This window comes from Oncorhynchus keta, chromosome 27 (genome assembly GCF_023373465.1).
Source record: "Oncorhynchus keta strain PuntledgeMale-10-30-2019 chromosome 27, Oket_V2, whole genome shotgun sequence".
Taxonomy (NCBI): Eukaryota; Metazoa; Chordata; class Actinopteri; order Salmoniformes; family Salmonidae; genus Oncorhynchus; species Oncorhynchus keta.
Genome location: NC_068447.1, coordinates 43,174,668 through 43,188,838, shown reverse-complemented (window position 1 = coordinate 43,188,838; position 14,171 = coordinate 43,174,668). Strand labels below are relative to the sequence as shown.

General features: G+C 43.0%; 1 protein-coding gene across 2 annotated transcripts in view; it reads left to right on the top strand.

The window, feature by feature from the left end:
• LOC118360128 (serine/threonine-protein kinase WNK2-like) overlaps positions 1–14,171 on the top strand; it is an 84,060-nt gene that overhangs the window by 18,302 nt on the left and 51,587 nt on the right. For both annotated transcript variants that reach the window (XM_035739289.2, XM_035739288.2), the window contains exon 2: positions 2,040–3,276. In XM_035739289.2, the coding sequence (XP_035595182.1) occupies positions 2,530–3,276 (747 nt within the window). In that variant the 5' untranslated portion in view covers positions 2,040–2,529. The remainder of the gene's footprint in view (positions 1–2,039; positions 3,277–14,171) is intronic.

Genomic DNA, 14,171 nt, shown 5'->3' with positions numbered 1-14,171 from the left:
TGCCTGTTAATTTCCATATATTCCTGCGGAAAGTTTCCATCCCTGAATACTCCCCAAAATGTGCAACCCTAATCTTAATTCGACCTAAATTGGCACAGCAAAATAAAATTCCTGCAGCAACAGCATTTGAACATTTAGTACATAATGTTGCTTGATTGGTGGTTAGGCTATTAGCTGGCCAAAAGTAGGCTACACGAAAAGTGCATTCCTGTTAATATAATTTGTGTTAGTGTGGGTTTTAAGTGAATCTATGTAAATCACAAAGTTAATCTATATTTCTTGCTTTGCAGGAAAATTCTCAGCAATAAAAGAGATCAAATTAAGATCCTCCATCTGTGTGTGTGGTAATCTATTACCCCTCTATAGAAGGTTGTGTGTTAGTAGTGGAGATCCCGTCTGATCAGTTTCACTCACTGTCTGTCTGGTGGAAGTGGACACCATTGATGGGCGATTCAAATTCACTTAGCCAGCCCTACTAACTGTCATTGAATAAATTAATGAAGTATATTGGCGGGCACAAAATGACATGCCTTACTAACTGCATGGGCAGTGTTGCTGTGCTGACGATAATAATTATGATGAATGTGTGTACTCTACATATATTACCCCCATTGTACCGATCTGTGGCGTTCACTCCAGTTCAATTTGATTAGGGTTGTGTCCGAAGTAGCACCCTATTCCCTTTATAGTGCACTGCATTTGACCAGAGCTCATTTGATCAGGGTTGTATATAGGGAATAGGGTGCCATTTGTGATGCAATTTATCCCCCTCTGCTCATGAATGAATCATACAGAAATGGTCCATAATACCGCCTCATCTATCCAGTTTTTTTTGTATCATCACAATAGGATCTAGCACCACACCATATTGATTTAATGGTCTTCACTGAACACAACTACAGTTGCAACACACTCATAAACTTCCGATTGGCAAGCTGATTAACGCAAAGCTGGGCATGATCGTCTTCAATTAAAGATTCCTTAGTTGAAATAGTTTATGGAGTCATGCGCAACACTTTATAGGGGGTGCTGGGCTGTAGGAAACTGCGATTTCCTTAGTTGAATCAGCAATGCTACTGTAGCCCTTAACGGAGGTTAGGCCGTCATCAAGGTTTTTGATTTTTTTTCTCAGAGTAGGCCATAAACATCTCAAGTCTGACCATACTTGGGAGACTTGTGGCATGGCCTGTGCTTACGCTATCTAATTAAAATAATTAATCACCTTATCACCTTATGGTCTTCATCATTTACCCACAAACACTGGGAATAATGCCATCTTTGACTATTTCGTCCAACATGAAGTATTAGCCAGTATCCAATTACTAGAGAATTTCTTCAGCAGGCTTATTATGATGGTTGAAACTGAGTGGACCTTTATCTCGGTTTCGGCTGGCTGCGAAATAAAGGCTTTCTGTGATTTTTAAAATATCAAGTTTGGCTGGATACAACACAAACGGCAGGAATTTAAAAAAAAATGCTTTGCAAAGAAATGCCCTGTTTCAGTCCCTTGCAAAAAAGGCAATCAACACTTGAGGTGGAATAGACTCTGGGGAAATGCCTGGGAATAACACCATAAATTGGTCTTAACCAGGCAGTATTTAAAGTGTGCTATTAGGAATTGGTTACATTCAAAATGATGGAACCTTTTCCTCCAAGGCTTGTATGAACATTTCCCCATTTTAATGAAGAACATCGGATTTGGTATGATTTTAGACACTGACCAAGCATCCTTTGACAGTCAGTATTGACTGTGGAAATGAGTATAGAGTCCCAGTAAAAAACATTTATTGATTCTTCAGAATCCTCTCAGGCCTGCCCTCTCTGTGCCTCTGAAACTGTTCTGTCGTGTGTGTGTCCCCTTTCTGACCAGAACATCAAACTAAAACATTCTCAAATGTCGAAGTCAAACTGTTCTTCTTGGAAATTAATGCTTTAAATATGCACAAATATGACTTTTACAGTGGAAAGTTATTCGCATCTCACTATCTCACTAGCCTGCTGAATATTAATGTGTTTTTATTTGTTTGTTTTCTTCACAGAATTTACCTGAGGAGATTCACCTTTTACACTTTGAAGGAGGGATTTATCCAGAAAAGGAGGGAAGGGACACTAACTTCCCTCTCTCCCAGAGACTTGAAAGACTTTCCTTGGCCTGTGTTTGTGTGTATATAGGTTGGCTGAGGTGAAGCTTTATTGAGGTACCCTCAGAAAGTGCAGGGGAAAGGCTATGTACTTTAGGAGATGGAGAGAAGGAAAGTAAGGATCGAAAGTTAGTGTTGGTCGGGTGGAGAAAAGAAGCACTGTGCTGCTTATCCGTTACCTCTGTAAAGACTAAAGAAAGGAGAGAAGGAGGGAGTCTACTCTAGTGGCAGGGCCCAGTTGCGTAGTCACCAGAAACGCTGGAAGAACAGCAGCCAGAGAACCTAGAAGGTGGGTAAGAAGAGGACCACAAAAGAGAGGAGAGACGGGGACTGAAGGAGAACCAAAGGGTCGGAGGAGAGGACGGGGAGGAGGAGGCGGCGCATCCCCATGGCGACGGACCCTGGGGAACCCACAGGGACGGAGGACTCTTCGGAGAAACCTGTTGGCGCACGGGAGGAGGAGACGGACCAGGAGAGCAGCAGGAGGGAGAGGACGCACAGCACCCCCTCAGACTTCCTCTCCTCCCAGACCCAGGAGAGGAGAACCGCAGAGGGAGGGGAGACAGGAGGCGGCGGTGGAAGGGGTGGAGGGCCCGGAGAGACCAGGGACCGTAAGGAAGTGGAGCCCCTGGCCGTTAGACCCATGTCTCTCTCCACACCCTCGTCCCCGACTGCGGCGGCTTCAAGGTCAGGGGGTCACGGGCCGAGACTGAGGAGAGAGAAGCGTTTCTTCAGGAAGAGTGTGGAGATCTGTGAGGAGGACGATGTGGTAGCGGATCCCCCAGTTGTCTCCCACTCCGCCCCCCACCTGGACTCAGTCATCACCCTCGGTGGCGCCCAGGCCGCTACCGCCGCCTCTGCAGCCCTGGGACATGACACGGCCGACCACGACCCATCCAGCCTCAGCTCCACCCAGGACCCCGGGGCCAAGGATGCCCCCTCTTCCGCCCCACCCCAGACGGGGAAGGAGCGAGACCGGGAGCAGGAGGAGGAGGCAGAGATGAAGGCTGTGGCCACCTCTCCGGGGGGGAGGTTTCTGAAGTTTGACATTGAGCTGGGGAGGGGTGCATTCAAGACCGTTTATAAAGGCCTGGACACTGAGACCTGGGTGGAGGTGGCCTGGTGCGAACTACAGGTGAGAATACTGTACATTACTCTATGCAGGTCATGGTACAAGTTCTATCCATAGAATTACACACAGAACCATTATAATAATATATAGGATCTCTATAGTTGTGTCATAGGTTCTTGATTGCAGAAAATGGCTGTTACAGGTGTTTTTAAAAAGACAAAATGATCCAGATTCCCAAGGGGGACATATCCCCCCACCTTGCCAAACATCCTGGGAATGATAATGGTAACAATATATTGTGATGTTTTCACTGGGCTATTGGAAAAATATATAGTTATTAGTTTTGCATCGAGTTACACACTGACACAGAGTTGCTTGACTCATATAATGCAACAGTCATTTGAAGTCTTCCCTGGAGCTTCTCTTCTCTCTCCTCCCTGGGAAAATCTCAGCCTGTTGTCTGTTTGCTATTCAGACTGTGAGACTGACTCACTACAGCACATTGAAGACCGGTTCATCCCCAATGGCACCCTTTTCCCTATATAGTCCACTCATTTTGACTAGGGCCTTATTTTTGAGCAGAGCTCTATGTGCCCTGGTCAAAACTGGTGCGTGAAATGGGGAATAGGGTGCAATTTGGGATGAAGCTTGAGACTCACTGCAGCACACTGGAGACATAGACAGAGATAGGGGTGAGAAGAGGGGAAGGAAATACAAGAGAGAAAGAATGTGAACGTTTTGTTGCACTCAGGTTGGGTTGAATGACAGAAGCAATGGGAGAGAAAATGGAGCAACTGTACCCAGGAAACATATAAATAATGGTTGAGTAGAGTAGGTACACTCTACATCCCAAAATGGCACCCTATTTCCTACACAGTCAGTGCACTACTTTTGAACAGGGCCCTACACTGTAAAAACAAATCCAGTTGTCACGGTAACTTCCTGACAGTAGTGTGTGTGTGTGTGTGTGTGTGTGTGTGTGTGTGTGTGTGTGTGTGTGTGTGTGTGTGTGTGTGTGTGTGTGTGTACAGGTAGGAAAAGCGGAACAATAGCCCTAATGAGAACCAACCTCACCAAGAGATTGAGATGAAGGATAAGGTGAACAGGCCTACTGGTACACATTCTTTCTATGTAGCGAAAGAGGATCTGTAGCCTTGAGAATTACCATTTCCGTAGGGGACTCGGACTCTGTTAACTGTTGTTTATTGGCACTGAAGGGGTGACGAGCTAAAAGTGGGATTATACTCTCACCTGAGCAAGGCTGAACCCTTTACACGGCGGAGCAGCTTGTGATTTAATGACGCTGTCAAGCAACAGGGAGCAACAACCAACGACGTCAAACGGCTTGGCTCAACTGGCGGGAGACAAGAAAATAAACTTGTCTCACTATATACTGTTCACAGACACAAAAGAGAAGCTGTGTGATTCGGCAGCGGACTTGTTTGGTGTCTTTGTGTGAAAAGGCTAGTAGGCTAGTTTACGCTGGTCAGTCATGTGTTGGCTTTGGAGCTAATCTTTTGTAGCTAATGCTAAACAGCAGCCATCTCCAATCTCTGTGTCTGCTTGCCAAATGGCTCCCTGTGTAGGGCACTACTTTTGACCAGGGTCCATAGGGGATAGGGTGTCATTTGGGATACATTGTCTTAGAGCCAGGGTGTAGGTGGGGTCAATTCAATTTCCATTTTCCTCATTGAAAAGCAATTCCCTGAATTGAAATGGAATTTACCTTAACCCTGTCTTAGAGCACTGTTTGTAGGACTAACCACCTCAATTGCTCTCCTGCACCTTTCAGCTCTGTCCCTGTTTTAGAGCATCGCTTTTTAAAATATATATGTTTTTTTTCTTCATTCAGTCAGTTTTGAAGTAAACATGAAGATAGATGAGCAGGGGAGACACAGTAGGAAGTGTGGGCACAAGTACGATCTCCCGTCTCAGTGGGCGAAATACACATATATTATATGTGCTAGCTGGGTTTATTACCATAAGGTGGTGGGCCGACGCCGAAGACGAGGTAGTTGATCGATGTCGAGCGAGGAGCTGATTTAAAATTGACAATGAAATATTCTGCTGTAAAATATGTTGGCACCTTCAATTCACCATCAGAAAAAGTATATTTCAACACTGTCTAGCTCAAGCAAATTTGCAAACTGCTGAACTTGGAACCAATCAGAACTCCTGTACATACCCCTTTTGATAAAGGCAGCCAATGGCCTGCTTCTAAGATGTAAACCGCCTCTGATCTGCTGCCTGTGTGTCAAGAGGAACTAACATTTGCCCCCAAAGACTTAAATAAGATAAATATCTGTTTGAGTGAACTTGAATTATGCAGCATGCAATACGAATGGTCTTGATTATATGAAGTAACTTCATTGACCATTTAGCCAATTTCTTGAAAGCTAGCAAATGTTGACTAGCTTAGCCAGCTAATACTGTAAACGTCAATGTGCCTGCACAGGAAGCTAGTGTTTCATTAGCTGTGTCTCAGCTAATTCAATTTTGCAGCTTTCCCTGGGGATGGGGGGCATGTCCCATCAACTTCTATAACCAATGTTGTGCCCCTGCAACTTTGAATCATGTTTTGGCATGATTGTCTAATTTCAATCAACTAGCTGCAGGCTTAAAGAAATGTTAAATTATATTATTTGCATAGAAACACAAATCAAAGCATGTAGTTAGACAGATTTTTGTGTGTGTCATGTATGCTAGAATGGAGGTTTAAAAACGACAGCTGAATATGCATATTAGCTAATACATATGGCTTTTTTTGGTCCTCCAATAATCTGTATCAGCGTTGAAAAATCATAATCGGTTAACCTCTAGTCTACATACCATGCCGTGTGTATATATATATATATATTTTTTTTTTTAAATAATGACAATTACAACAATACTGAATGAACAATGAACCCTTTTATTTTCACTTAATATAATACATAAAATCTATATGGTCTCAAATAAATAATGAAACGTGTTCAATTTGGTTTAAATAATGCAAAAACACGGTGTTGGAGAAGAAAGTAAAAGTGCGATATGCACCATGTAAAAAAAGCTAACGTTTAACTTCCTTGCTCAGAACATGAGAACACATGAAAGTTGGTGGTTCAATATTCCCAGTTCTTCAATATTACCAGGTAAGAAGTTTTATGTTGTAGTAATAGGAATTATGACGTGTTGATTTCTCTCTACCATTTGTATTTCATATACCTTTGACTATTGGATGTTGTTATAGGCACTTTAGAAATGCCAGCCTCATATTGGGAGTTGATAGGCTTGAAGTCATAAACAGCGCTGTGCTTCAAGCATTGTGAAGAGTTGCTCGCAAACGCAGTAAAGTGCTGTTTCAATGAATGCTTACGAGCCTGCTGCTGCCTACCACCGCTCAGTCAGACTGTTCTATCAAATATCAAATCATAGACTTAAATATAATAAACACACAGAAATACGAGCCTTTGGTCATTAATATGGTCAAATCCGAAAATTATCATTTAGAAAACAAAACGTTTGTTCTTTCAATGAAATACGGAACCATTCCGTATTTTGTCGAACGGGTGGCAACCCTAAGTCTAAAAATTGCTGTTACATTGCATAACCTTCAATGTTATGTCATAATTATGTAAAATTCTGGAAAATTAATTACGGTCTTTGTTAGGAAGAAACACAGTTCGCAACGTGCCAGGCGACCCAAACTGTTGCATATACCATGACTCTGCTTGCACTGAACGCAAGAGAAGTGACCCAATTTCCCTAGTTAATATTGCCTGCTGGCATGCATTTATTTGAACTAAATATGCAGGTTTAAAACATATATACTTCCGTGTATTGATTTTAAGAAAGGCATTGATGTTTATGGTTAGGTACATTTGTGCAACGAATGTGCTTTTTTTCACAAATGCGCTTTTTTTCACAAATGCGCTTATGTTAAATCATCACCCGTTTGGCAAAGTTGAAGTAGGTTGTGATTCGATGATAAATTAACAGGCACTGCATTGATTATATGCAATGCAGGACAAGCTAGTTAACCTAGTAATATCATCAACCATGTGTAGTTAACTAGTGATCATGTGAAGATTGTTTTTTTGTGTTTTTTTTACAAGATAAGTAGCAACTTACCTTGGCTCCTTTTGACGCTGCACTCGTGGCTGCCACACAGTTTTCTCGTGGATTGCAATATAATCGGTCATAATCGATGTCCAAAAAGGCCGACTACCGATTGTTATGTCAATTTGAAATCGGCCCTAATTAATCAGCCACACCGATTAATCGGTCAACCTCTGTGGACACCGCTTCAAATTAGTGGATTTGGCAGGTGTATAAAATCATGCACACAGCCATGCAGTCTCCATAGACAAACATTGGAAGTAGAATGGTCTGTACTGAAAGGCTCAGCGACTTTCAACGTGTCACCATCATAGGATGCCACCTTTCGAACAAGTCAGTTTGTCAAATTTCTGCCCTGCTAGAGCTGCCCCAGTCAACTGTAAGTGCTGTCATTGTGAAGTGGAAACGTCTAGGAGCAACAACGGCTCAGCCGCGAAGTGGTAGGCTACACAAGCTCACAAAACGGGACCGCCGGGGGACGGGATTGGGATTGCTGAAGTGCGTAGCGGGTCAAAATGTAGCGTCTGTCCTCAGTTGCAGCACTCAATACCGAGTTCCAAACTGCCTCTGAAAGCACAATAACTGTTCGTCGGGAGCTTCATGAAATGGGTTTCCATTGCCGAGCATCTGCACACAAGCCTAAGCTCATCATGCGCAATGCCAAGTGTTGGCTGGAGTGTTGTAAAGCTTGCCGCAATTGGACTGGAGAAGTGGAAACGCGTTCAATGGAGTTTGGTGAAGGCCCTTTCCTGTTTCAGCATGACAATGTCCCTGTGCACAAAGCAAGGTCCATACAGAAATGGTTTGTTGAGATTGGTGTGGAAGAACTTGACTGGGCTCTGACTGGCCTGCACAGAGCCCTGACCAACACCTTTGGGATGAACTGGAACGCAGCACGTCCCCGCAGCAAGTCCTCTGGTCATGTTTATTGTACCACCAGAGAAGGAAACCTGCACTAGTATTGTACGTATTCTGCTCTGTCCCTTATCTCAAGTAATGAAAGCAGTGTTTTTTTTATCCCACTGTAGGCCTATTCCAACTTATGAAAACTGTTGAGAGAGGGAGGAAGAGAGAGGGAGAGCGGGATGGAAGGAGGGCATGGGTGGGAGGGAGGGATGGAAGGAGAAAGCATGGGAGAGGGATAATAAGAGGTAGAATGACGGAGTTAGAGACTGATGAGCCAAAAAGAGGATTAACATGGCATCACTCCCAGAGAGTGGCTGTGTGGCTAATACTAACCTAACACACGCACAAAAACACATCCTTGTCTGGTCACACACAGATGGATCCACTGGCACAGATAATACAATCACTATATCTCATGGCCTGCATTTCATCCCTGCTGCTCCCTGGTCCTGTTAACTCTGTTACGTAAAGGACAGGTGTTGATGATGAAGATACTTGTGAGGTAGTTGACACAATAACATGTATACACAGCAGCAAACATACACACATTATGCATGTTGTACGTGAGACACACTCTAAGTGAGGTCCTGTCCTCACACCCACACAGAGAATCACTCCAGAAACAGGGATTAGCTCTGCTAATGCACCTTGAAAGAGAGAATAGGTGAGGGAAGTTCACAGTGCGGACACTGTCTCAGTCACAGCGGCTCTTCTTTCCTCTCCCTCATTTCACTCCTCCTTCCTCACCCTTCACCTCACAAATTCCCTGCTAAAAGGGCAACTCTATATATCCCCCAGGCTAACATTTCAGCTTTCAGCTCTAATTTACCACATTCATTAGCTAAGAACGTTCATCGGTGTGCGTGTAATTGCGTGTGTGTGTGTATGCCACCCCCCCCCTCCTCTCTTTGTCTCTCTCGTTGTCTGTCAGAGTGAGTATACAGAGTGATCCAGGGAGTTAATTACAGTGGGTGCCTGTCAGGCGGGAACAAAAATCCTGCACCGACAGCACAACTAACTGGTCTAGGGCGGTCTGGGCTGGGGCAGGAACCCACACAAACCCACCCCAACCCTCTCCAGTCCTGTCAGCCCACTGAACCCAGACTGGCCTAACCCAATCCAGCTCAGCCCAAATCCATCCTGTGTGTGTTTTGGGAATGTATTTGTGTCAGAGAGTGTCTGTGTGCAGTTGGTTGGTATCTGTGTGCATGTGTGCGTGCGTGCGTGTTTGGAATGAGCCAGCCAGCAAGGGGATGAAGCTAGTCTAGCCTACAGAGTCTAGTGTAGCAGAAGTAACCTGTCCAGGAATGACCGGTTCTGACCAGTCAGTGGATGGAACCGCATTGAGGTCCGCTTTACAGCAGTGAAAGGTTGCTTAGGGCCGCTTTACCGCAGTAAAAGGTTGCTATGTGACAATTGTTAGGGATGTCGGAGTGATTTAAAGTGTCTTCTTAGAACAGCAGGCAGCCTGGACCCCTGGGGATTCTCCTTAGTATTTATGTCCTGTCCAGACACAGACAGAGGGACTAATGCTCACACACGCACAAACATACTGACTAATGAACACACACACACACACACACACACACACACACACGATTTGGTTCTGGGTGCTTTAATCTTCGTTAGTTACAAATTAATACAGGTATTTTGTGTGTGTGTGTGTTTACCCAGCTCAGAACCTGTGAAGGGAAGAAGAGACCCTCTAGTATTGGATTAAAGTCAAAGGTCAAACAACCACACAACGATAATCTCGTAGCACAGAAAAGTTTAGGAAAGGCAGATCTTAAAGGGCCCTTATAGTCCAGTGGGGAGAAACAAGGTCTGGAGACCCTGTCACTTACATGTGGTATCATGGTTTGGCCGGGGTAGTCCGTCATTGTAAATAAGAATTTGTTCTTAACGGACTTGCCTAATTAAATAAAGAGAAAATAAATATGTGTTCTTTATAATCCAGTGGGGAGAAATGGTATGGAGACCCAGTTAGTTACATGTGGTATCATGCGTTTTCAGTCAGCTCAGCCCCTCGATTGGATTATACTGGATTACGCTGTAGGAGTCAAAGGTCATAATCATGATAATCCCATAGCACTACCATTTCGTTGTGTCGACTGGTTCAGATACCATTGGTAGTTTACACTAAAGAGACATACAGTCAATTTTGTTAATCTTTGACAAAAAAACATGAATGGCTGAATTGTTGTTGTTAGTGGTGCAGTAGTTGAGTAATAATAATAATAATATATGCCATTTAGCTGACGCTTTTATCCAAAGCGACTTACAGTCATGTGTGCATACATTCTACGTATGGGTGGTCCCGGGAATCGAACCCACTACCCTGGCGTTACAAGCGCCATGCTCTACCAACTGAGCCACAGAAGGACCATTGATAGTGTTTCAGTATTGCAAGAAGAAGAGGCCAGTTGTGAGAGAGTGGCTGGCTCTTTGTCTTCAACTTTACATCTCAGTCTGAAGCCTGAGTTCAGATTTATGTTGATAGGAAATGAACCAGCAAAAGTACAATCCATACTATTGATTCATGACTAAAATAGTACAAATGGAATTGATTAAAACCAGCCTGCAATTATTTATTAGTGCAGATTAGAATCGATTTGACCAGATTGACCAGACGTGTTCAACTAGGCTAGTGATAGTCAAACTGTGGCCCAGGTGCCATATCTGGTGCACCATGACCCGATGGACATTTGGCCCCTTTCATCGAACTGTGAGCTCACAGCAAAGCATGATTTTATACAAATCATTGATTGTTATGACGTATGGTTAGTAGGGCTGGGAATTGCCAGGGACCTCACAAATCGATATTATTGCGATACTTGGGTACCAATACAAATGTATTGCGATTCTCAAGATTCTTTGTATAGCGATTTGATTGCAATTTTATTTTCCAAACATATTGCTCATGAGATTTTTTTATATCAGTCATGGGAATACATGTTCAGAAAACATGTTGACTCATGACTCAAAGAAAATGGAGAACAAGCTATAGGATTAAAAATACCGGAGTTTTGGCTCCGGTACAGCGAGCTAATGCTACCAAGAGCGTGCATTATAAGGAGCAGGTGTGAGTGCAAGAAAGAAAAAAATATATACAGTATAGAGGTCGACCGATTTATGATTTTTCAACGCCGATACCGATTATTGGAGGACCAAAAAATCCGATACCAATCAATTACAAATTAATAATGACAATTACAATAATACTGAATGAACACTTATTTTAACTTAATATAATACATAAATAAAATCAATTTAGCTTCAAGTAAATAATGAAACCTGTTCAATTTGGTTTAAATAATGCAAAAACAAAGTGTTGGAGAAGAAAGTAAAAGTGCTATGTAAGAAAGCTAACGTTTCAGTTCCTTGCTCAGAACATGAGAACATATGAAAGCTGGTGGTTCCTTTTAACATGAGTCTTCAATATTCCCATGTAAGAAGTTTTAGGTTGTAGTTATTATAGGAATTATAGGACTATTGCCCTCTATACCATTTGTATTTCATTAACCTTTGACTATCGGATGTTCTTATAGGCACTTTAGTATTGCCAGTGTAACAGTATAGCTTCCGTCCCTCTCCTCGCTCCTCCCTGGGCTCGAACCAGCAACACAACGACAACAGCCACCATCGGAGCAGCGTTACTCATGCAGAGCAAGGGGAACAACTACTAGAAGGCTCAGAGCGAGTGACGTTTGAAACGCTATTAGCGCGCGCTAACTAGCTAGCCATTTCACTTCGGTTGCACCAGCCTCATCTCAGGAGTTGATAGGCTTGAAATCATAAACAGCGCAATGCTTGAAGCACAACGAAGATCTGCTGGCAAAACGCACGAAAGTGCTGTTTGAATGAGTGTTTACTCACCTGCTTCTGCCTACCACCGCTCAGTCAGATACTTAGATACTTGTGTGCTCAGTCACATTTATATGCAACGCAGGATACGCTAGATAATATCTAGTAATATCATCAACCATGTGTAGTTAACTAGTGATTATGATTGATTGTTTTTTATAAGATAAGTTTAATGCTAGCTAGCAACTTACCTTGGCTTACTGCATTGGCGTAACAGGCAGAGTCTCCTTGCGGAGTGCAACGAGAGAGAGGCAGGTCGTTATTGCGTTGGACTAGTGAACTGTAAGGTTGCAAGATTGGATCCCCCGAACTGACAAGGTGAAAATCTGTCGTTCTGCCCCTGAACGAGGCAGTTAACCCACCGTTCCTAGGCCGTCATTGAAAATAAGAATGTTTTCTTAACTGACTTGCCTAGTTAAATAAAGGTATAAAGAAAATACCGATTTCCGATTCTTATGAAAACTTGAAATCAGTACCAGTCAAAAGTTTGGACACACCTACTCATTCAAAGGTTTTCTTTATTTTTACTATTTTCTACATTGTAGAATAATAGTGAAGACATTAAAACTATGAAATAACACATGGAATCATGTAGTAAACAAAAAGGTGTTAAAACAAATCAAGATATGTTATATTTGAGATTCTTCAAAGTAGCCACCCTCACACATGCTCTTATTATTTTCTTTCTGGCAGTGATTATGCTGAGAGCAGTTTTTCGAAGGAGGAGTCTACTTGCAATAACTGTGATCTGTGGTTATTTGTGTTAAATGTAAACGTCACCAACAAAGATCTTCATTATCATAAATGACAGTCTTCTCCCTGGCCTGTACAGAACACTCTTTGTAAACTTGCGTTCCTTGGACAGCCAAGGAATGCAAGACTGTACAAAACATTAGGAACCACCTGCTCTTTCCATGACATAGACTGACCCAGGTTAATCCAGCTCAAAGCTTCGATCCATTATTGGTTTCACTTGTTAAAGCCACTTCAATCAGTGTAGATGAAGGGGAGGAGACAGATTTTAAAGAAGGATTTTTAAGCCTTGAGACAATTAAGACATGGATTGCGTGTGTGCCATTCAGAGGGTGAATGGGCAAGACACAAGATTTAAGTGCCTTTGAACGGTGTATGAAGGTAGGTGCCAGGCACATTGGTTTGTGTCAAGAACTGCAACGTTGCTGGAGTTTTCACACTCATCAGCTTCCCGTGTGAATCAAGAAGGACCCAGAGAACATCCAGCCAACTTGACACAACTATGGGAAGCATTGGAGTCAACAGGCCAGCATCCCTGTGGAACGCTTTCGACATCTTGCGGAGTCCATGCCAAGACAAATTGAGGCTGTTCTGAGGGCAAAATACATGTCTCCAAGCATAGATGTTACAGCACATATATAAGGATCATTATGGTAAAGAATTGTCTCTCTGTACAGACGGCTAACACCAGAACAATATCTGAATGTCTATATTTGGCCTAACACCCTTCGTGAATCACCATTGCTTAGCCTATAGACTCAACATCAACTTGATATGCATCCAACGGCCTCTCGTAATATCTTCTGGTGCTGGTTAATTGGAAACGAAGCCCCAAGAGTGTGATTTTTAGATGTTAATTAAGTATTGATCATAGAGGCTCCCTGAACTCTTCAGACGGGAATCAACTCTCCCTGTCATTAATCCTTAAGTCTATTGACTCACCCAATATAAGTAACATAATAATCAATATAAGTAACATAATAATAAAATCACCATCAAAATTCATCAGTTTAAGCTGGAGATACTTTTGTGTATGTATAGTATGTGGACACTCCTTCAAATGAGTGGATTTGGCTGATCCAAATTTCTGCCTTGTTACAGCTGGCCAGATCAACTGTAAGTGCCATTATTGTGAAATGGAAACATCTAGGAGCAACAGCGGCTTAGCCGCAAAGTGGTAGGCCACACAAGAACGGGCCTGCCGTGTGCTGAAGTGCGTAGCCCGTAAAAATCCTCTGTCCTCGGTTGCAACACTCACTACCGAGTTCCAAACTGCCGCTGGAAGCAACATCAGCACAAGAGCTGTTCGTGTGGAGCTTCATGAAATGGATTTACAT